The 25,083-nt window shown below is 49.3% G+C and overlaps 1 protein-coding gene across 1 annotated transcript in view; it reads left to right on the forward strand.

The window, feature by feature from the left end:
* LOC142254324 (cathepsin W-like) overlaps positions 1 to 25,083 on the forward strand; it is a 43,501-nt gene that overhangs the window by 16,016 nt on the left and 2,402 nt on the right. Inside the window, exons 7-9 of the mRNA XM_075325369.1 lie at positions 3,727 to 3,843; positions 13,755 to 13,819; positions 23,437 to 23,521. Of these exons, the coding sequence (XP_075181484.1) occupies positions 3,727 to 3,843; positions 13,755 to 13,819; positions 23,437 to 23,521 (267 nt within the window). The remainder of the gene's footprint in view (positions 1 to 3,726; positions 3,844 to 13,754; positions 13,820 to 23,436; positions 23,522 to 25,083) is intronic.

A 25,083-nucleotide genomic window follows, 5' to 3' on the forward strand; every position in this document is an offset into this window, starting at 1 on the left:
ACAACCAGAACGATCTTACTGTGAGGCCATTCTCATAAATGAGGCCCCAGTTACTTCTGCAGTGGCTACAGGCAACCAGAACGATCTTACTGTGAGGCCATTCTCATAAATGAGGCCCCAGTTACTACTGCACTGGCTATAGGTAACCAGAACGATCTTACTATGAGGCAATTCTCATAAATGAGGCCCCAGTTACTTCTGCACTGGCTATAGGCAACCAGAACGATCTTACTGTGAGGCCATTCTCATAAATGAGGCCCCAGTTACTTCTGCACTGGCTATAGGCAACCAGAACGATCTTACTGTGAGGCCATTCTCATAAATGAGGCCCCAGTTACTTCTGCACTGGCTATAGGCAACCAGAACGATCTTACTGTGAGGCCATTCTCATAAATGAGGCCCCAGTTACTTCTGCAGTGGCTATAGGCAACCAGAACGATCTTACTATGAGGCAATTCTCATAAATGAGGCCCCAGTTACTTCTGCAGTGGCTATAGGCAACCAGAACGATCTTACTGTGAGGCCATTCTCATAAATGAGGCCCCAGTTACTTCTGCACTGGCTATAGGCAACCAGAACGATCTTACTGTGAGGCATTTCTCATAAATGAGGCCCCAGTTCCTTCTGCAGTGGTTATAAGCAACCAGAACGATCTTAGGCCCTGTGCGCACACTGTGTTTTTACCCACGTTTTTGCTGCAGAAATTTCTTGAGACATTTTTCTGCAGACATTCCCCAGCAAAACCTATGGAAAAAAAAATAGCTGTGAGCACACTGCGTTTTTTTTTTTTCTTCAAGAAAATTCATTCTGCAGAATTTCTTGAGAAAAAGAATGCGCATGTCACTTCTTTTCTGCAGGCAGCTGTTTTTTGCCATAGATAATGGTAAAATAACGCAGGGACCAACCTGCGGAAAAAACGCACCAAAAATGTGTAAAAAAACGCATGCGTTATTGGTGCGTTTTTTGAACGCAGGTGCGCTAATCTTTCACTTAAGAACTTTCTTGAGAAAAAATCTTTTTCTAGTGCGCACAGGGCCTTACTATGAGGCAATTCTCATACATGAGGCCCCAGTTACATCTACAGTGGCTATAGGCAACCAGAATGATCTTACTGTGAGGCAAGTCTCAGAGACAAGGCCCCAGTTTCTTCTGCAGTGGCTATAGGCAACTAGAACGATCTTACTGTGAGGCAAGTCTCATAAATGAGGCCCCAGTTACTTCTGCAGTAGCTATAGGCAACCAGAGCGATCTTACTGTGAGGCAATTCTCACAAATGAGGCCCCAGTTACTTCTGCAGTGGCTATAGGCAACCAGAATGATCTTACTGTGAGGCAATTCTCATAAATGAGGCCCCAGTTACTTCTGCAGTGGCTATAGGCAACCAGAATGATCTTACTGTGAGGCAATTCTCATAAATGAGGCCCCAGTTACTTCTGCAGTGGCTATAGGCAACCAGAATGATCTTACTGCGAGGCAATTCTCATAAATGAGGCCCCAGTTACTTCTGCAGTGGCTATAGGCAACCAGAATGATCTTACTGTGAGGCAATTCTCATAAATGAGGCCCCAGTTACTTCTGCAGTGGCTATAGGCAGCCAGAATGATCTTACTGTGAGGCAATTCTCACAAATGAGGCCCCAGTTACTTCTGCAGTGGCTATAGGCAACCAGAATGATCTTACTGTGAGGCAATTCTCATAAATGAGGCCCCAGTTACTTCTGCAGTGGCTATAGGCAACCAGAATGATCTTACTGTGAGGCAATTCTCATAAATGAGGCCCCAGTTACTTCTGCAGTGGCTATAGGCAACCAGAATGATCTTACTGTGAGGCAATTCTCACAAATGAGGCCCCAGTTACTTCTGCAGTGGCTATAGATAACCAGAATGATCTTACTGTGAGGCAATTCTCACAAATGAGGCCCCAGTTACTTCTGCAGTGGCTATAGGTAACCAGAATGATCTTACTGTGAGGCAATTCTCATAAATGAGGCCCCAGTTACTTCTGCAGTGGCTATAGGCAACCAGAATGATCTTACTGTGAGGCAATTCTCATAAATGAGGCCCCAGTTACTTCTGCAGTGGCTATAGGCAACCAGAATGATCTTACTGTGAGGCAATTCTCACAAACGAGGCCCCAGTTACTTCTGCAGTGGCTATAGGCAACCAGAATGATCTTACTGTGAGGCAATTCTCACAAATGAGGCCCCAGTTACTTCTGCAGTGGCTATAGGCAACCAGAATGATCTTACTGTGAGGCAATTCTCACAAATGAGGCCCCAGTTACTTCTGCAGTGGCTATAGGTAACCAGAATGATCTTACTGTGAGGCAATTCTCATAAATGAGGCCCCAGTTACTTCTGCAGTGGCTATAGGCAACCAGAATGATCTTACTGTGAGGCAATTCTCATAAATGAGGCCCCAGTTACTTCTGCAGTGACTATAGGAAACCAGAATGATCTTACTGTGAGGCAATTCTCATAAATGAGGCCCCAGTTACTTCTGCAGTGGCTATAGGCAACCAGAATGATCTTACTGTGAGGCAATTCTCATAAATGAGGCCCCAGTTACTTCTGCAGTGGCTATAGGCAACCAGAATGATTTTACTGTGAGGCAATTCTCATAAATGAGGCCCCAGTTACTTCTGCAGTGGCTATAGGCAACCAGAATGATGTTACTGTGAGGCAATTCTCATAAATGAGGCCCCAGTTACTTCTGCAGTGGCTATAGGCAACCAGAATGATCTTACTGTGAGGCAATTCTCATAAATGAGGCCCCAGTTACTTCTGCAGTGACTATAGGAAACCAGAATGATCTTACTGTGAGGCAATTCTCATAAATGAGGCCCCAGTTACTTCTGCAGTGGCTATAGGCAACCAGAATGATCTTACTGTGAGGCAATTCTCATAAATGAGGCCCCAGTTACTTCTGCAGTGGCTATAGGCAACCAGAATGATTTTACTGTGAGGCAATTCTCATAAATGAGGCCCCAGTTACTTCTGCAGTGGCTATAGGCAACCAGAATGATGTTACTGTGAGGCAATTCTCATAAATGAGGCCCCAGTTACTTCTGCAGTGGCTATAGGCAACCAGAGCGATCTTACTGTGAGGCAATTCTCATAAATGAGGCCCCAGTTACTTCTGCAGTGGCTATAGGTAACCAGAATGATGTTACTGTGAGGCAATTCTCATAAATGAGGCCCCAGTTACTTCTGCAGTGGCTATAGGTAACCAGAATGATGTTACTGTGAGGCCATTCTCATAAATGAGGACCCAGTTACTTCTGCAGTGGCTATAGGCAACCAGAACGATCTTACTGTGAAGCAATTCTCATAAATGAGGCCCCAGTTACTTCTGCACTGGCTACAGGCAACCAGAACGATCTTACTGTGAGGCAATTCTCATAAATGAGGCCCCAGTTACTTCTGCAGTGGCTATAGGCAACCAGAATGATCTTAATGTGAGGCAATTCTCACAAATGAGGCCCCAGTTACTTCTGCATTGGCTATAGGCAACCAGAACGATCTTACTGTGAGGCAATTCTCATAAATGAGGCCCCAGTTACTTCTGCAGTGGCTAACCTTTTTTAAAAAAAAAAAAAAATTGGGCCCCGTAGCCAATTAAACGGTTTGATCCCGGCTTCAGATAGAAGGACGCACTCAGCATTATATTATAGATATAAATGACATTAATAAGAATCAAAATTACTTTTCTCTTATTTCCTCTACAGAGGGATTGGTAAATGAAAGACAATATGAATACGTAGGGGTAACGCGGAGATGTAGGAACACTAGCTCTCTAAAAACTTCCATAAGTGACTTCGTAATGCTCCCTAAAAATGAACAAGGTAAGAATTCTAATACTTAGACATTTATTTTTTGTGTAGTGAAAGCTTTTATTGAACAGAAATGCTACTGATATTTCCGCAAAAAAAGTTCTATACAGAAAGCCACGGACCCACTTGGGGGGAGGGGCGACATGACCAAGGGGGAGGTAGGGAGTGATGGGTTAATAGGGACAGTGGTATATGCCTAATATGGCTTTGGGGGATGGTTTTAGCCGGGGAGGAAGAGGAGGAGCAGGGAAAGGGTTAGCTGGGAGAGGAAGGAGTTACCTCCTCTTCTGTTTCCGGACGCCGAACGATCTGCACGTGCACCTCCATGGCAGATCTTCAGGAGCTCCAGCGTCTGATTCAGGCAGCGGTCGCAGCGCACGGGCCCCTGGCAGTGCAGACCCACATCAGGGCTGCCGGGGTTAACCCGTCGGCGCTTGCCCCTCGTCCCTCCAGCAGCGGCGGGCGCCAGTCGCGGCCCCCCCCGCAGGTATTCCCCGGGCGCGGGGGGGGCGAGGAGGAGATGTAAGAGCCCCTCCAGGGACCCTCCGCAGAGTGCAGCGCAGCAGCAGCGTCTGGCTGCTGCAGAGGCCGGCGGGAGGAATCTTCGTTCCAGCCGCGGCGGTCGGGAGGTGGGAGTGGCCAGCACGGGGCCTGCTTCCGGTCCCGGCCTCCGGGCTGGAGTTACTGAGACGGCAGCGGCTCCAGGCCGGGAGCGCGCTCGGCGCAGGAGAGAGGCCAGCAGATCCCCCTGCAGTCGGCGGGGGGACCGCGGGGCTGCACGTGGCGGTAGGTCCGGCGCCGGGGGGGGGTCTGCGGTGCCTGACCCCGGTGCGGCTGAGAGAAGGAGTGACGGCGGGAGCCCTGCGGCAACCGCCGGGTCACTCAGTACCGCTGTGCAGCCCCCGGATGTGGCAGTCTCCCGTGGGAGTGGGAGGACTCGGCGGATGGAGGCCTGCAATAGCCCAGGAGGGCCAGAGGCGACGACGGCTGAGATCCGGAGCCGGGCGTCTGGTCGTCCGCGCCCAGAGGCCCCTTGCAGTCGGCAGGGGGGCGGGCGCAAGAGGTCGAGGCCCGGGGTGCCGGCGCGGGGGACAGGACGGTCTCCTGGGTTGTCACCCCGGGGCAAGAGATGGAGCGGGGATGACTCTGCCCACGCGGCGGCCCTGTCTGGCGGCCGTGGTGGGGGGGGTGCTGCGGCGGCGCCCCCCGGATGTCGGATGGAAGATGAGGCCAGCGGCGAGGAGGGGGAAGAGGCTTTCGGTTCGGAGGAGTCGGATGGACGACAGACGGAGGACAGCGAGGCGGCGGTCTCGGGAGACGCCGAGCGGCGGTCGGGTGAGACGGCCGCGGAGGCGGCAGGGGCTGCGCTGGCGGGGGGCTTGGGGGGGGGGGGCGGCTGCGGCTACGGCAGCGCCCGCTGGTTTCGCAGTGTGGAGTCAATTGTTGGGGCTGTTGCAGGGGCTGGCGGCGGCTTCGGGAGCGGGGGGGGAGGGGGCCCAGGCGCCGGTGGCGGCGTGGGTGGGTGCAGCCGGTTTAGGGGCCTCGGCGGCGACGGGGGGTGACGGAGCGGGTGCGAGTAGAGGGGGGGGCGAAGGGGGGAGTGAGACGGGGGGGGGAAAGGAGAAGGAAAAGGAGAAGGAAAAGGAGAAGGAAAAGGAGAAGGAGGATGAGGTGGTGCGCTTAGATGATAGGGCTAAAAGCGAAGTTTATGTTTGTTTTGAGGGCCCGCTGGGGGCCCATTTAAAGAAGGAGGTGCGGGAAAAAATTTGGAAAGGGGAATATGTGGAGATATTTTCTCTGCTTCCCCTGGAGAAATTTAATTTGGATAGGGTTAAGCCGAGTGATTCCAAAAAGGAGAAGGACGAGGAGGAAAAGCGCCGTTATAGGCTTATTCCTCGGACTTTTGCCAACTGGCTACAGGCATTTGCGATTTTGGCGAGCGTGGTCGGGGAGAAGGAGCCGGAGCATTGTTCGGCTTTGTTCGGCTACATGGATGCGATAGGGGAGGCTTATCGAGTTTATGGCGGACTGGCGTGGCTGCGCTACGACGAGCAATTTAGGCAGCGGAAGGCATTGCGGCCAGATATGCGTTGGGACCATAAGGATATTTCCTTATGGATGCGATTGATGTCGGCACCGGCTCAGCCCTTTCGGGGGGGCGCCGGGGGTTCGGGGGGGGCCGGGTCCCCGGCAAGTTTCAAGAAAGGTTTGTGTTGGCAGTACAATGAAGGGCAGTGCAGGTTTGGAGCGGCGTGCCGTTTTAAGCATGAATGCTCCGGATGTGGGGGGGGACATAGCTTGTCCAAATGTTTTAAAAAAGGAAAAGGAAAGGCTGGTGATGGGGCTGGTAAGAGGGACGACGCCGGTGAAGGTAGAAGTGATGGTTCCGTTTTTAAATAGGTATCCGGACAAGGAGGCGGCGGCGTTGTTAAGTTCTGGTTTTTCGGATGGTTTTCATATTCCGTCGGTTGTTAATGCATCGGTTCCGCCGTATCGTAATTTGCGTTCCGCTCGGGATCACCCGGAAGTGGTGGATGAGAAGCTGGAAAGGGAGGTGGCTTTGGGCAGGATGGGCGGCCCTTATGTCGCCCCGCCGTGCGGGAATTTGGTGGTGTCACCGTTGGGGGTGGTACCAAAGAAGGAGCGGAATAAATTTCGGCTGATTCATCAGTTGTCTTACCCGGAAGGGTTATCGGTGAATGATGGCATTGCGCCGGAGTTGTCGGCGGTATATTATGTGTCGTTCGATAAGGCGTTGGACCTGGTTAGGGCGGCGGGGCGGGGTGCATTGATGGCAAAGGCGGATGTGGAAGCAGCGTTTCGGTTGTTACCGGTTCATCCAGATAGTCAGCATTTGTTGGGTTGCTGGTGGGATGGCAGTTATTATGTTGATCGTTGTTTGCCAATGGGCTGTTCCATTTCGTGTTCGTACTTTGAGGCATTTAGTTCGTTTGTTGAGTGGGTGGTTCGGGACGTGTCCGGGCTTACGTCCATCATTCATTACTTGGATGATTTCCTGTGTGTCGGGCCGGCGGGTTCGATGGTTTGTGCGGGTTTGCTATTTGCGTTGCAAAAAGTTGCGGCCAGTTTCGGGATTCCTTTGGCGCCGGATAAGACGGAAGGCCCGGCGCCGGTGATGTGTTTTCTGGGAATTGAAATTGACACCATTGCTATGGAATGCAGGTTGCCGGCGGAGAAGGTCCGTGATTTGAGGTCCGCAGTGTCAGGGGTGAAAGCGGCGAAGAAGGTGCGGCTTAAGGCGGTGCAGTCTTTGCTTGGAAAATTGAATTTTGCTTGCAGAATTGTGCCAATGGGGAGAGTGTTTGCGAGGCGTTTGGCGACGGCGACGGCCGGGGTACGGTTGCCGGCGCATTTTGTGCGGATCACAAAGGCGATCAGGGACGATTTGGAAGTATGGGATCAATTTTTGCAGCATTTTAACGGCCGGACGCTGGTGATGGAGAGGGTGGCGTCTAACGGGGCGTTGCAGCTGTTTACGGATGCGGCGGGGTCGGCCGGGTTTGGGGCTGTCTTCAGAGGTCATTGGTGTGTCGGGCAGTGGCCACAGGCGTGGCGGGAGAGCGGCTTGGTTAGGAATTTGGCTCTGTTAGAGCTATTCCCCATTGTAGTGGCAGTGGAGCTATGGGGGTCGCACTTTGCCGGAAGGAAAGTGTGTTTTCATTGTGATAACCAGGCGGTGGTGCACGCGATTAACAACTTGTCTGCTAAGTCGGAGCCGGTGGTGGTGTATTTGCGGCATTTAGTGTTGAGATGTCTGCAGTTGAATGTGCAGGTAGTGGCAAGGCACGTTCCGGGTGTTGACAACGAGGTGGCTGATGCTTTGTCTCGTTTTCAGTTCAGCAGGTTTCGGGCGCTGTTGCCGTGGGCGGACGAAGTTGGAGTGGAGTGCCCCGAGGATTTGTGGCATCTGGTGAGGCGGTGATCTCAGACTTGATTCGGAACTCGGTGACCGAGGTGACTTGGTGCCGGTATGCTAAGGTGTGGGCTGAATGGGAGGAGTTGTTGCGTCTGATGTTTGGTGGGGAAAGCGTGGATTACTTGGTGGCTTTGTTGTCATTGGTGAGTACGGATTTTTCAGCCGGGCGATCGGCATCGGCTGTGGCACATCGGGTGTCGGCAGTGGCATTTTGGTTAAAAATGAGAGGGGAGCGTGATGTTTCACAGGATTTTCGGGTTCGTCAGGCTTTGCGGGGCTTTCGCCGTGGCGTACGGGAGAGGGACAAGAGGCGCCCTGTATCGTTTGGTTTGTTGAGACGGATGGTGGGTGGCCTGAGCGGCATTTGTGAGTCTGTGTACGAGACGGTTCTATTTACAACGGCTTTCGGTCTCGCTTTTTATGGGGCGTTCCGGATAGGCGAGCTGGTGAGCCCGTCCAGGGTGACGGGTGGTGGTTTGATGTTTGAGGACGTGCAAGTGAGCAGTAGTCAGGTGGAGTGCCGGATTCGCCGGTCAAAAATGGATCAGCTGGGCCGTGGTAGATTGGTGGTGTTATATGCGGTTCCAGGAGAGGAATTGTGCCCTGTGCGTTTAGTCGAGAGATTTATGGCCGTGAGGGGAGGCTTACCTGGCCCGTTGTTGCGGCATTTGAATGGGTCGTTTTTGTCGAGGTTTCAGTTTGTGGCGGTGCTGCGGCTAAGTCTACGTGACGCGGGGGAGCGCCCGGAGGAATTCGGGTCGCATTCATTCCGAATTGGTGCAGCAACGGAGGCAGCCCGTTGGGGGCTTGGAGATGAGGTGGTAAAGCGTATTGGTAGATGGGAATCTTCTTGTTTTCGGCGGTATGTGAGACCGCAGTTGTTGTAGCATCATGGGACTTTGGTTACGTGCGGAAGGTTTGAGGAAAGGGGTGTTTTTTGATGTGTTGGTGGTTGTGCTGTTATTGGTTTTGATATTTTCGTTTTGTTTTATTTGTTATAGGGAAGTGCCTGATCTGGATCTTGGGGCACTCCTTCGTATTTTGGGGTGCCCGTCGGGCGGAGGTCCGCCCGAATGGTCGACAGCTGGGTTTGGATCGTGCGCAGGCGACTGTTCGATGGATCGGAGTTCGGGGCATGGAGTGGGGCAGGGTGGTCCCGGAATTTCGTTTCCATTGTAAAGTTGAGCGGCCCCCGGATGTGCTGGTATTGCATGTGGGGGGTAATGATCTTGGTGCCAGGGCGTCGCGGGATTTGATCCGAGACATAAAGATTGATTTACTGCAGTTGTGGAAGCGGTATCCTGGTTTGCTGGTCGTATGGTCTGACATAGTGACCAGGTTGGCATGGAGAGGGGCTCGGTCGGTGGAGAAGGTTAATAAGGCCAGGGCCCAGGTGAATAGGGTAGTGGCTAGGTTTGTGACCAGGAATGGTGGGATTGTGGTACGGCACAGGGATTTGGAGCCGGCTGATTGGCGATTTCGGAGGGGTGATGGTGTGCACCTCAACGAGGTCGGTCTGGATTTATGGGCGTTGGGTCTGCAGGATGGTGTGGAGCGTGCTTTTGGTGTGTGGCGGGTCCAGGCCACGTAAGGTGTCACGTGGTCTGTCCTGTGGCGGTGGGGGTAGGTCTGGTCCAGAGGTTTGGAAGTGATTGGTGGCTGGACCGGGAGTCATTGTCTTGGTATGGTGGCTCTCGGTTTCCGGGATGTGGCAGGCACGGGGTTCTGCCAAAGTGTGGGGGTCAATCCGTGGGTGATTGGCACCTCGTCTCTGGGTCGGTGTGTTGCGGCCGGGGACAGGGGGAGTAGTAGTAGTGGACTGGGCCTACCCCGGGGGGTATTGTAAATGTTATTGTCTATTGTTACCGTTATGTGGTTGTTTTGGGTCGCCCGTTGGACGGCGTCCCTAAGGTACTAGTCTGTAAAACAATAGGCAATAAAAAGGCTGCTGTGGCCATTTGAACCAAGTCGCATGCAGTCCGTGTGTTTAATTTTAGAGGATAAGGGGGTTTGGTTACACAGACATCATGACCGGAGAATCCTCCCTCAGCTGGTCAAGAAAGCCACGGACCCACTTGGGGGGAGGGGCGACATGACCAAGGGGGAGGTAGGGAGTGATGGGTTAATAGGGACAGTGGTATATGCCTAATATGGCTTTGGGGGATGGTTTTAGCCGGGGAGGAAGAGGAGGAGCAGGGAAAGGGTTAGCTGGGAGAGGAAGGAGTTACCTCCTCTTCTGTTTCCGGACGCCGAACGATCCCCGCCCACCCTCCCTTTGTGTTGTCATGTGGGAGATGTTTTTGGGTAGTTGGGATACCTTTTGTCACAGTAGCGGTGGGGGTAGGTCTGGTCCAGAGGTTTGGAAGTGATTGGTGGCTGGACCGGGAGTCATTGTCTTGGTATGGTGGCTCTCGGTTTCCAGGATGTGGCAGGCACGGGGTTCTGCCAAAGTGTGGGGGTCAATCCGTGGGTGATTGGCACCTCGTCTCTGGGTCGGTGTGTTGCGGCCGGGGACAGGGGGAGTAGTAGTAGTGGACTGGGCCTACCCCGGGGGGTATTGTAAATGTTATTGTCTATTGTTACCGTTATGTGGTTGTTTTGGGTCGCCCGTTGGACGGCGTCCCTAAGGTACTAGTCTGTAAAACAATAGGCAATAAAAAGGCTGCTGTGGCCATTTGAACCAAGTCGCATGCAGTCCGTGTGTTTAATTTTAGAGGATAAGGGGGTTTGGTTACACAGACATCATGACCGGAGAATCCTCCCTCAGCTGGTCATGTGCTACAATTCAACCAAAGAGAAATGTCACTGGCACTGGTATTCATGATCAGTCGCTGGTATAAGTCAGGACTTTGGCGGAACGATACATCCATAGCTGGATAGGATTCTTTTTGACGGTATTGTAAATAGGAAGTCTACAAATCCAAACCAACAAAGAACGTCAGTGGCAAGCACCGATTGCTTTTAGACCCTTTATTGTCCTTTACTAAATGCTACAGTAGTACAATGGAGGAGCGGTGCACCCAGCTCAGATCGGAGCCCCGCTACAAAAATAAATGAATAGGTGAGTGCCGCTGAGCTTGTGTGTTTTAGATAGTGTGGTGCTCTTAGCAGATCTTACAATTAAAGAAGCCTATTTTTCTACTTTTGTTATATCAATTTATACACCACACGATTTATTGGTAGGTGTCTGAGGATTCGAGTTCATTCGAAACCAAAGACAGGTGGCCACGTTTTCATTACCAGCCTGGAGGATCACCAGTAGGAGATATAGGGACCACAAATTGCACTGGATCAGATGCTACTAAATATCACATAGATAGCAGATAACTTGACAATTACTTAATAGTGTTCAATCGCGGCTGTTAAGCCCGCTTTACACACTACAATATATCTTACGATGTGTCGGCGGGGTCACGTCGCAAGTGACGCACATCCGGCATCGTAAGGTACATTGCAGTGTGTGACAGGTACGTGCGATTGAACGGTAAAACATTCATCGCACGCACGTCGTTCATTCCTCATGAATTGAACGTCAGGTTGTTCATCGTACCCGGGGTAGCACACATCGCAGTGTGTGACACCCCGGGAACGATGAACAGATCTTACCTGCGTCCTGCGGCTCCCACCGGTAATGCGGAAGGAAGGAGGTGGGCGGGATGTTTACATCCCGCTCATCTCCGCCCCTCCGCTTCTATTGGCTGGCTGCCATGTGACGTCGATGTGACGCCGAACGTTCCTCCCACTCCAGGAAGTGGACGTTCACCGCCCACAGCGAGGTCGTATGGACGGGTAAATACGTATGACGGGGGTTAATCGTTTGTGCGGCACATTCAACAAAATTGAACGTGCCGCACATAAGATGGGGGCGGGTATGATTGCATACGATATCATATGTAGAATCGTAAGATGTAAAGCAAGCTTTAGGATCACTTTTTTGTTTCACGGTTTCTTGGGTTTTTTTTAGTGCTCACCCATCACCGTGTTTTTTTGATATCCAGTATTGCAATGGCAATGCAGACTTTTCGGATCACAATGAGCTTAATGTGTGACCCTGGAATTGGCTTTTACAATGTTAACCTATAGAGCTTGAGAACAAGGCTCCATAGACTTAAATTGTAAAAGAGACTTCCGGGTCACAGAGTGCACTATGACTGAAGGGTCTGAATTGCTGTCATGTCACTCAAATGAGGAGTGGATCGGCACTTAACACCGGCAATAGGCAATACATTAACACACTGAAACTATAATCACACTACTAGTGATGATGAATGAATATTAAATATTCGGGTTCGGATTAGTTGTACCAATTACCTAGTACTATTCCAGTATTGTTCACGAATAATGAACCTAATACAAGTCAATTGGGAACCCGAGCATTGTCCTTGAAGATTTCCCAGAAAAATGTTCAGGTTCCAAATTGACTTGCATTAGGTTAGTTATTCATGATGAATGCTGGAATGGTAGGTATTCTGTACAAATATTCCAAACCTGAATATTTAATATTTGCTCATCCTAAACACTGCCGGTTTCACCATTTTTGGGTATGCTTAAAGTATGACAAGCGGTTCCCCTGCGACTTCTCCCTGTCCGCTGCCCTGGATTGATAGGTCTCTGCCTTTACGTGCATGTAGGTTGAGAATTGTCAACCCAGATCAGCGGGCAGGGAGAAGCCGCAGGGACCCACCTCTATGACAAGTCTGCAGTGGCGGCTCTTAAGGCATGTTTTGGCCTATCAAAGATACATGGTTGAGTTCATTCCACCAGTGTCTGATACATACTGTCCACAAATTAGTCAGCATACAAGTTCACTTTAATAGCACTGTGTTAATGATTAAGAAAACATATATTTGTTTATTTCATGGTGCATTTTATTACAACCACTTCTAGCAGCTCTCAACTCACAATCCTGTCAGCTGTGCTGTATTCTCCCCTTATTCTGACTGCGTAGAGATGAAATCTGAAAGGCATTAGTAATCTCTGCTCTATTCCCAGCACACAGCTCTGTGGTGAGAGGAGAAACCTGCTCCAAGCCATTGTGGGGGCGTGTTCTTCTGTCCCCTGTATGTTGTTGCCTGCTTTTGATTGGTCTACATCATACAGGGGAAGAAGTATACACCCTCTGTGAAAAATCTCTAGTAACCCCTCCTTGGACATAACAAATTATGACTAAACCTTATAAAGAAATATCTCCACAGTGGAGGGAGAAATTAAAAAATAAAACTACATATTACTCAGCCCTGCAGCCAATTAACCATGATGTGGCCAGTTTAACATGCTCAAACTGATGAAAGGTCCTCAGTGGTATGATGGGGAGGAAATGTGGTAGCAGTTAAGGCCGCTTTACACGCTACGACATAGCTAAAGTGATCTCGTTAGGGTCACAGAATTTGTGACGCACATCCGGACGCTTTAGCGATGTTGTTGCGTGTGACACCTATGAGCGATTTTGCATCGTTGCAAAAACGTGGAAAATCGCTCATCGGTGACATGGGGGTCCATTCTCGAATATCGTTGCTGCTGCAGTAACGATGTAGTTCGTCGTTCCTGCGGCAGCACACATCGCTCCGTGTGACACCGCAGGAAAGAGGAACCTCTCCTTACCTGCGTCCCGCCCGCAATGAAGAAGGAAGGAGGTGGGCGGGATGTTACGTCCCGCTCATCTCCGCCCCTCCGCTTCTATTGGGCGGCCACTTAGTGACGTCGCTGTGACGCCGCACGGACCGCCCCCTTAGAAAGGAGGCGGTTCGCCGGTCACAGCGACGTCGCTAGGCAGGTAAGTAGTGTGACGGGTCTGGGCGATATTGTGCGCCAAGGGCAGCGATTTGCCCTTGTCGCACAACCGATGGGGGCGGGTACCCACGCTAGCGATATCGGTTCCGATATCGCAGCGTGTAAAGTGGCCTTTAAAGCAACAATGGTGAAGAATAAAATTAGTACATTCATGAAAAACCTACTTGCATATTGATTTTGTATGTTCTTCTTTAAGCAATGGCCAGTTATCTCAAGAATAATGGAACCATTGTTGTGGCCATCAACAGTACTCTTCTGAAAGTAAATATGTCATGAGCAGTAAATTAATATGACTACATTTTATATATATATATATATATATATATATATATATATATATATATATATATATATATATATATGTGTATTGTGTATATGTACATTCCCTTACAGCCAGAGAGGTTTGGTGTGACATTTGTGAGAATGATGATAGAAAAAAAATGCCGAACTCTCTTGGTAGTATAGTCTGCCATTAGAATAGCCTGATAACAGAGAGTAATAGAGGAAGGGTCTAAAATCCGCACCAAGGACTCAATGGATCCAATGAAGAGATTAATGCTTCTTTTAATATCATGCACAGGTCTACGTGTTTCAGGAGTCGCAGCTCCCTTCTTCAGGACAACAGGCAGTAACACATCAAATCTGTTACAATGGGGAATTGTGCGGTTTAAAAGCATGCATTGACGTCATGGGACCACCCATCACAGAAAAAAACCCAAATTGCAGGCGGGATCATGATCATTCTAGACTCCTGTGACGTTATAGTGAACATTGGAAAATAGGATTGTAATCAAACAAATACGTGAAATATGTTTGATTACAATCCTATTTTCCAATGTTCACTATAACGTCACAGGAGTCTAGAATGATCATGATCCCGCCTGCAATTTGGGTTTTTTTCTGTGATGGGTGGTCCCATGACGTCAATGCATGCTTTTAAACCGCACAATTCCCCATTGTAACAGATTTGATGTTTTACTGCCTGTTGTCCTGAAGAAGGGAGCTGCGACTCCTGAAACGAGTAGACCTGTGCATGATATTAAAAGAAGCATTAATCTCTTCATTGGATCCATTGAGTCCTTGGCGCGGATTTTAGACCCTTCCTCTATTACTCTCTGTTATCAGCTTTCCTTGGGGCTGCTGCCTGGACCCGGATTCTTACATGCTTAAATAGTGGTTGTGACTGGCACAACCATCAGAGGTGAGTGTGATACTCCTTTTTACCCCCTTCCATTTTTGGGGTAAGACCCTATTGCGCTTTGTTTTTCCACAGTTTCCTATTAGAATAGCCTGTCATTTCCTTAAAAAAAAAATCTTTGAGCTTTACTGATTCCCACGCTGTTTTCCATCTTGTGCTGTGTCGCTCCATTGCAGAGATATTCACATTTATTGTTTTTGGAGTGCAACATGTGAAATTTCTGCTTGCAGCTCAACAAGGTAGTTCTTCAGAGTCTTCTCTAGGGGCGACTGCTTTCACCCCTTTTCCCCAGACACTGCCAATCACAGCTAGGCATCTGATCTAGCAGTCTCAGATGCTGACGAGCTCTGATAGATAGCCTCTGTGAGAGAGGAGTGAAAGCTCACTCTCCCAGAAAAGACTCCGACTGCTAGACTGTTGTGCTAAGATTGGCAGGATCTGGGATGGAGGAGTGAAAGTGCACACTCCTACAGAGAACTCTGAACAAACACCCAGTTGACCTACAAGCAGAGATTTCACATACTGCACTCCAAAAGCAACAAAAGTGAATATCTCTGCAGTGGAGCGATGCAGGGCAAAACAGAAAAAGTGACAGAATCAGGGGAGCTTAGGAATGTTGACAAGGTATTTAACAGATTTTTTTTGAGCAAGCGAAAGGTCATTTTTAATAACAGCCAAGCCACTGCTTAAAAGTGAACAATAACTCCATGAGTAATATATAATCTGACCCTTTTACTAGTAATGTAAGAATTCTAATTCTATTTTCATTGTATGTATTTTACAGATTTATCTAGCATGAAAATGGCTCAATTCTTATTCTTTATTTTGGTTATATACTTGTGAATAGCTACTTTGTTACACAAAAAGATATTACTTTATGTAAACAATAAAGTGTATTCTGCCATTAAAAAATAAAAGTGATGGCATATCCAAATGGTGATCGGAATATTCCTTAATTCCCTAGATTAGATCAAGAGGAACCAGCTTAGAAAAATATAAAAAAACAAGTTGCGTGTAGTGGCCGCTAAATACCGTAAGTGAAAAATGGCAGACAGATATAACACAAAAATGACAGTCAGAAAAAAAAAGAGGAAAGCTGAAAATTATATGGAGAGCAGCCATGAATCAGACAAGCTATAGATGAGTACAAGACGGACCATTCAATATCATGCATATAACAAACAAGCACAAGGCGGATAGAACAGAGGATACACTATAACTGGCAACTAGTGAAACATTTTTGAGAAATGTACTGTATGTATATGCATAACACTCATGGTGGAAGAGATGACGATATCATAGCAATGTGGTAAGGTGACTTTATTATAGTACCATATACTGTACTTAGTGTTGAGCGAGTATTTGTACTCTCTATGCTGTTAGCGAGTACTGTCCACTACTCACATATTCGTTACGAGTATCGGGCGCAATAAAAGTCAATAGGAAATACTGATAAGTAGCGAGTAACCCAAAAGCCGTACTTTTCGTGCGAATAGCGAATAGTAGGGCTTTCGGGCTACTCGCTACTTAGCGAGTATTTTCCTTTGATTTGCATTGCGTCGCTAATTGTAACGAATATGCGACTAGCGGACAGTACTCGCTAACAGCATAGTGAGAACGAATAGTCAACTACTCGCTCAACACCAAAGGGTGCTTTACACGCTGCGACATCGCTACCGATATGTCGTCGGGGTCACGTCGTTAGTGACGCACATCCGGCGCCGGTAGCAACATCGCACCAAGGAGTGATGATCAACGATCGAAAAATCGTTCAAAAACGGTGATCGTTGACACTTCGCTCCTTTCCTTAATATCTCTGCTGACACAGGTACGATGTTGTTCGTCGCTCCTGCGGCACCACACATTGCTATGTGTGACACCGCAGGAGCGACGAACATCTCCTTACCTGCGTCCACCGGCAATGCGGAAGGAAGGAGGTGGGCGGGATGTTATTTCCCGCTCATCTCTGCCCCCCAGCTTCTATTGGCCGGCCGCTTAGTGACGCCGCAGTGACGTCGCTATGACGCCGAACGCACCTCCCCCTTGAAGGAGGGATTATTCAGCGGTCACAGCGACATCGCTGACAAGGCATGTGCATGTGACGCTGCCGTAGCGATAATGTTCGCTACGGCAGTGATCACCACATATCGCAAGAACGACGGGGGCGGATGCTATCGCTTGTGACATCGCTAGCAATCGCTAGCGATGTCGCAGCGTGTAAAGCACCCTTAACTGTACTTCCTAGGCACAATCACTAAAAAACTTACTGCTAACTGGACCAGTAGGAATTGTCTGAGGAAACAGGGAAAGCATAATAGGGTGTTATCCATATTAAGGTAGTGATAAGAGGCGGTTCCACTCACCTGGTTGCATTGTGTAAGATCTCTGTGATTCTCCTGAAGAAGTTGGAATACTGAGAAACACGTAGAAAATAAACCACACTACTACTTATGACTGATTCGGACTCCTTGATCGTATTCACACAAGCAGTTTAGGTCACCTACTATCTCCAAAGTACTTGCAAACTGAACCCCTAAGGCTAGTTTCACACATCCGTCTTTTCACCGGTTTGCTGGATTCGGCACACGCCAGTACAGTGTATACAGTACAATGGCAGCGCGACAAGCGCCGGTCACAAGCTGTCATGTGACCGGAGCATGTGACCCGCAAGTTGCGGCGCTGCCATTGTACTGTATCACACTGTACTGGCGTGTGCCGAATCCAGCAAACCGGTGAAAAGACGGATATGTGAAACCAGCCTAAACAAAATGTTTATGGCTCTGATATATCACTCTGTGAATGCCTAAGCAAAGATAAATGCAGTTACTTCCATTCTGCAGTTACCACTATTTTTAGGCTGACCCCTGGAATTTTTTAGGTTGCAAGCTATCTCCCTTTCGTGGATGCCTTTAATTTTCTATTATTTCTGCTAATAATATACAGACAGACATGATTTTCAACAAGTGACCACATTCTGAGTAGTGTTGGGCGAACGCGAACTGTAAAGTTCAGGGTACGTAACGGACACCTACTGTCAGTGCACGGACTGCGAACCTGGACTTCTCAGAAAGGTCCATGTTACTGTTCGGGTTCGGCCACCTGGATAAAAAAATATTTTATATATATATATATATTGTGAGACTGTGACCGGGGTTATCTATGACGGCCGGTATGTCTCGCCCCGGTTGTGCTCACTCCATGATAGAAAGTAAATCCACTCTAGGGTTAATCCTGTTTCCCTACAGGCTGAAGGAAGGGTTAAATGGAAACAGGAACGAGGGCAGGTGTGCCGGGTGTGAGGGAGTGAACACAACTCCCTGAGTTCTCTGCTGGAGAGGCACATGTATATTGGTGTGGATTCTTGTTTGGACATTAAAACCGTGTGCTGTGAACCTTAATGCCTGGATCCCGTGTCTTCTGCAGCGCAGCCGACCGTGCTACCTCACATATGGTGGAGAATGCAGGCATCCCGGCCGGTGAGGTGTAGCTTCCTTTTCTGGTGACCCGGTAGCACATGTCCTGGATTCAAGCGGCTATACTACGTCCCAAACCCAGCGACGCCATGGAGGACATACTAAAGCATTTGGCTCAGGCTAATGCACAGCAGCAACAGGCTAATGCACAGCAGCAACAGACCAATGCACACCTGCTCCAATCCTTGAAATCGCACCAAGAACAGCTGGTTCAGGCCAATGCACGTCAGCAGCAAGCCTTACAATTGCAGGAACAAAGACATCAAGAACAGATGGTTCTCCTGGCCAAGTCGATCCGTGCTGGACCGGTAGCAACAACCCCGGGACCGGGTGATGACGGCAGCGTCCGGAAAGCGGTGAGACAAGCGTTGCAAAAGATGACCCCGGGGGATGATGTGGAAGCGTTCCTGGCGGTGTTTGAGCGGGTGGCCGAGCGGGAAAAGCTGCCGACCCCCCAGTGGGCTGAGGTATTGTCGCCCTATCTGACGGGGGAACCCCAAAAAGCGTACCTGGACCTCTGTACCGAGGACGCCATTGACTATGTGACCCTAAAAGCCGAAATACTGGCACGGTTGGGGGTGAATACCTATGTACGGGCTCAGCGGGTAAATCAGTGGTTCTATGAGGAAGCCAAACCCGTACGCTCTCAGGCCTATGACTTGTTGCATCTTGTAAAAAAATGGTTGCAGCCTGACACTCTGAGCCCGGCGCAGATGGTGGAAAGGGTAGTAGTGGATCGTTTTGTGCACACTTTACCCGTCACCGTTCAACGGTGGGTAGGACAGGGTGACCCGAGTACCCTGGACCAATTAGTGTCCCTGGTAGAGCGGCATGTGGCTACGCAGGACTTGATACGGGACACTGAGACTCTGCGTACCGCCCGTCGGTCCGGCCCCTCCAAGCCTAGGGCCAAGGACCCACCGCCGACAACGGTGCAGGAGTCCCCTACCGTCCCGCCTGAGGCCGCGGCCGCCAATCCTGAGGTCCGGAAGGTTCTGTACCCTAAACGACAACCCGTCAAGGGGGTTTCCGTCCCCATTAGATGTTGGCGGTGCCAGCGGGTGGGACATATGGAAGCCCAGTGTCCACTCACCACGGAGCCCATAGATTGTGGGGTTATCCGGCGGGGTTCAATGTATGCTCAGGTGGTGTGTACCGCTGACCTGGTCTCCCCAGAGACGGAGCCCCACTTGTGCCAAATACAGGTGAATGGATGTCCGGTTACAGGATTGTTGGATTCCGGAAGCTTAGTGACCTTTGTGCGATCCACCTTGAGGGCTAAAGTAAAGGCCACAGGACGTACCGTGGGGGTGGTTTGCATACATGGGGACCGCCGAGACTATCCCACGGGGATTGTCACCATCACAGCACCTTGCGGTCAGGTGCAACATGAGGTGGGACTTCTTAACACTCTTCCTTATGACGTGATCCTAGGAAGGGATCTGCCCTATTTTTGGACTTTATGGAAGGGACCCCCTAAGTCTCCTCAGATATTGGTCAGTCCGGGACCTGAGCCCTACAATCCTGAATCCGGGACACCTGCCGTAGGGGTCCCCATGATAGGGACAGAATGTGAACCCGATAGGTCGCCCCTAGAGGTATTGGCAGGAGAGGCTGAGACGGTCGAACCCATCCCGGAGTTGGAGGCGTCCCCGGATACGTTTGGGACTGCCCAACTCCAGGACCCTACATTAATACATGCCCGGAGTCGGGTGACAGTAATTGACGGGGTGGCACAGCTGCCCGGTGCCCAGGTAAGGTACCCCCATTTCGCTCTTAAGCAGGATTTACTCTACCGGGTAGATGAAATACGGGGCGTGGGGGTAGAGCAGTTGGTGGTACCCCAGCCGCATCGTCGGCGGGTCCTCGACTTGGCTCATAAACACCTGATGAGTGGCCACCTAGGGGTCAAGAAAACGCAGGAGCGAATATTGCAAAGGTTCTATTGGCCCGGAGTCTTTGGGGAGGTAAAACGGTTCTGCGAAACCTGCCCGGAGTGTCAGCTTACCGCACCCCTGACCCATTTTCGCAGTCCGTTGGTACCGTTACCCATTATAGAAGTCCCTTTTGAACGGATAGGGATGGATCTGGTGGGGCCCCTCGTAAAGTCCGCTCGAGGGCACCAACACATCCTAGTGATCGTTGACTATGCCACCCGGTATCCCGAGGCGATACCTCTCAGACATACTGCAGCAAAGCTTATAGCTCGGGAGTTGTTTGCTGTGTTCTGCCGGGTGGGGTTGCCCAAGGAGATCCTTACTGATCAGGGGACCCCATTCATGTCTAAAGTGACCAAAGAGCTATGCCGGCTACTCCAGATCAAGCAGTTGCGTACGTCTGTGTATCATCCTCAAACGGACGGTTTAGTCGAGCGTTTCAATAAAACCCTGAAAACCATGCTAAAAAGGGTAATTTCAAAAGACGGGAAAGACTGGGATATGATGCTTCCCTATTTGATGTTTGCCATCCGTGAGGTGCCACAGGCATCCACGGGGTTTTCGCCTTTTGAATTGTTATACGGGCGACATCCCCGGGGATTGTTGGACCTGGCAAAGGAAACATGGGAGCAAGAGCCCACCCCCCATAAAAGTGTGATTGAACACATTTTGGGTATGCAGAACCGCATAAGCGCGGTCATGCCAATTGTGAAGGAGCATTTACAGGAGGCTCAGGCCGCGCAAAGCGGCCGCTACAATAGACAAGCCACCGTGCGGACCTTTAAACCCGGGGATCGGGTGTTGGTATTAATCCCCACGGCGGAGAGTAAATTCCTGGCTCAGTGGCAAGGCCCCTACGAGATAAAGGAAAGAGTCGGGGTGGTTAACTATAAAGTATTGCAGCCCGGTAGGCGGAAACCTGAACAAATATACCATGTCAACCTATTAAAACCGTGGCAGGAACGGGAAAGCCTGATGGCTGTTTTTTCCCCATCTCCCTCCTCTTCGGTTCGTTCACCTCCGGCTCCAGCGACCTCCGGAGAGGACGAACCGGAAGTAAGGATTGGAGAAGCCCTCACCAAGACTCAGAGGCGAGAGGCCAGACGGTTGGTTCAGCAGAACCCCGATGTCTTCTCCGAGCTGCCCGGTAGGACCAGTCTGATACGACATGATATTGTCACCGAGCCCCACCTGAAGGTACGCCTGAAATCATACCGGGTACCGGAGGCTCGACGACAAGCCATATCGGAGGAAGTAAAGACAATGTTACGCCTGGGGGTCATCGAAAAAGCCCGGAGTGAATGGGCTAGTCCGATTGTCTTAATACCAAAACCCGATGGCTCCTTAAGGTTCTGCAATGACTTTAGGAGATTGAACGAAATATCCAAGTTCGATCTCTACCCCATGCCCAGAGTGGATGAGCTGATTGATAGGCTGGGACAGGCGCGGTATTTTACCACGCTCGACCTGACCAAGGGGTACTGGCAGGTGCCACTGACGGAGTCCGCCAAGGAGAAAACCGCTTTTGTTACGCCGGAGGGTCTCTTCCACTATGTTGTCTTGCCTTTTGGGTTACATGGCGCTCCGGCCACGTTCCAGAGGTTGATGGACTTAGTGCTGGAACCCCACCAGGCGTATGCATCAGCGTACCTTGATGACATCATTATTTACAGCTCCGATTGGCGGACCCACTTGGAACAGGTACAAGCGGTGGTGGACGCGCTTCGAACAGCCGGATTGACAGCCAATCCCAAGAAATGTGCGTTGGGACTCACGGAAGCCCGCTACTTGGGCTACGTGATAGGCCAAGGAGTGATTAAGCCCCAAATTAACAAGGTTGAGGCGATCCAGAAGTGGCCTAGACCCCTGACCACGAAGCAGGTTAGGGCCTTCCTGGGTATCGTGGGATACTACAGGAGGTTTGTAAAGGATTTTGTGGGACTATCAGCCCCCTTGACGGACCTTCTCAAAGGCAAGAGGTCCGTCATGGTGCGCTGGACTCCGCAGGCCGAGGACTCCTTCCGGGCCCTGAAGGGGGTCCTGTGCGGACAGCCCGTTCTTGTACACCCTGATTTCCGGAAGGAGTTCATAGTACAGACTGACGCCTCAGAGGTCGGCCTGGGGGCAGTGTTGTCTCAGGTGGTTCAGGGGGAGGAACACCCCGTCACCTTCTTAAGTAGGAAGCTCACCCCTCCCGAGCGGAATTATAGCGTAGTGGAGAAGGAGTGCCTGGCGATCAAGTGGGCCTTGGAGTCCCTACGCTATTACCTGCTGGGACGGCAGTTTCGCTTGGTGACGGATCACTCTCCACTGGTCTGGATGAGGTCCGCCAAAGAACGGAATGCCCGGGTTACCCGGTGGTTCCTTTCTCTGCAGAGCTTCCGGTTTACGGTTGAACATAGGGCCGGTGGGTTGCAGGGCAACGCCGATGCCTTGTCCCGTGGCCCGTGTTTGATGGCGGGAGTTCAACCCCGCACGCTTGAACTGAGGGGGGGGGTATGTGAGACTGTGACCGGGGTTATCTATGACGGCCGGTATGTCTCGCCCCGGTTGTGCTCACTCCATGATAGAAAGTAAATCCACTCTAGGGTTAATCCTGTTTCCCTACAGGCTGAAGGAAGGGTTAAATGGAAACAGGAACGAGGGCAGGTGTGCCGGGTGTGAGGGAGTGAACACAACTCCCTGAGTTCTCTGCTGGAGAGGCACATGTATATTGGTGTGGATTCTTGTTTGGACATTAAAACCGTGTGCTGTGAACCTTAATGCCTGGATCCCGTGTCTTCTGCAGCGCAGCCGACCACGCTACCTCACAATATATATATATATATATACATATATACACACACACACCGGTATATATATATATATATATATATATATATATATATATATATATATATAAATAAAGGAAGCAAACCAGGGATTAAAGCGGGACATTTATACTTGCCAAGTTTTCGCGCGGCTGTCACGCTTCTTCTGGGTCCGCTCATTAAATCTCATGAATATTCACTGCATGCCCCCGCCCACCCTCTGTGACAGAGTCTGTGATTGGTTGTAAGTAATGAAAAATTGAGAAGCATTCATATATTCGACGTTTCCACAGAAGACCTCATTGTACAGCTGCATTTATTGGTTTGTAGCCACCTGAAACTACATAGATTTTCTTTTGCTGAGAAGCGTTTGTTAATTTGTCTTCTCCAACAAAAGTGAATATCATTGTACTCAGCACTATGTACAACTAATCATTAATTATGCTTTAAATTAATACAGAATTATGGAGGAGGAGTGATTCAACATAAATCCTGTGGGCCCGTTGTAGACCACGCAGTTTTACTAGTGGGATATTATCTAAAAGGTAATAATAAATCCTAATTCATGTCCAGTTTATTCCGAAAATGAGGTGCTCATAACATACTTTAAATAACTTACTTGAACACTGATGTGGATATTTGTTTTTGTTATGGGTTGATTTCCACACTGTTTTTTTGGGGTTTTTTTTTTTAGGAAAAATTACACCATTTTTGTAGCAGTACCTTGAGCTAAAAAGGAAATAGAATATGAAATAGTAACAAGCTAAAGTACACGGCTATGAGATATTTTATCTTTTGTCTAAATTGTAAAACTACAGTAAATGACAGAAGGCTGGAATGCAAATCTAATTATATTTTTGTATAAATATAAAAGAAAAAAAAGCCAGCTTACCAGTTATTAGAGCCTCTCATGTAGTGTGAATAGTTTCACGGAATCTGCACGGAAAAAGGGATGAAGCCTTGCAAACGCCAATATAAGAAAGGAAGTTCCAGCAGACAAAATCCAGATAAATATAGAGCCAGGTACACAAACTCCTGCTAAAATCTTCACATTTATTCAGTCCTTATAAAAACACTATAAAAAAAATTATCTGCACAGAAGAGAAACTAGTGCAATGCCCCCAGACTACGCATTTTGGCGCACTAGGACGCCTTCACCATGGTCTTCATGTCCTATGAAGCTCAACCAGTACTTGCCCCATGCGAATGTGGCAGTTAAATAACACTTTCAACATTTAATAAATGGAATTTAAATGGTTAAATATCACCATTCAGAGCTGGCTCCTCTCACTGCTGTAAGAAGCAGGTGCCGGCTGCATAACATTGCCCGCATCTGCTTTGTCCTGATCCAACTCCATATACCCAATGCACCCATGTATCATACAGTGCCTTGCAAAAGTATTCGGCTCCCTTGAATTTTTCAACCTTTTACCACATTTCAGGCTTCAAACATAAAGATAAAAATGTTAATGTTATGGTGAAGAATCAACAAGTGGGACACAATTGTGAAGTTGAACGAAATTTATTGCTTAAAAAAAAAATAACTGAAATTTGGGGCGTGCAATATTATTCCTCCCCTTTACTTTCAGTGCAGCAAACTCACTCCAGAAGTTCATTGAGGATCTCTGAATGATCCAATGTTGTCCTAAATGACTGATGATAAATATAAGCCACCTGTGTGTAATCAAGACTCCGTATAAATGCCCCTGCTCTGATAGTCTCAGTGTTCTGTTTAAAGCACAGAGAGCATCATGAAGACCAAGGAACACAATAGGCAGGTCCGTGATACTGTTGTGGAAAAGTTTAAAGCCGGATTTGGTTACAATTTTTTTTTCAGAACTTTAAACATCCCAAGGAGCACTGTGCAAGCGATCATATTGAAATGGAAGAAGTATCATACCACTGCAAATCTACCAAGACCCGGCCGTCCATCCAAACTTTCATCTAAAACAAGGAGAAGACTGATCAGAGATGCAGCCAAGAGGCCCATGATCACTCTGGATGAATTGCAGAGATCTACAGCTGACTTGGGAGAATCTGTCCATAGGACAAAAATCAGTCGTACACTGCACAAATCTGGCCTTTATGGAGGAGTGGCAAGGAGAAA

Source organism: Anomaloglossus baeobatrachus, chromosome 10, assembly GCF_048569485.1.
Source record: "Anomaloglossus baeobatrachus isolate aAnoBae1 chromosome 10, aAnoBae1.hap1, whole genome shotgun sequence".
Classification (NCBI taxonomy): domain Eukaryota; kingdom Metazoa; phylum Chordata; class Amphibia; order Anura; family Aromobatidae; genus Anomaloglossus; species Anomaloglossus baeobatrachus.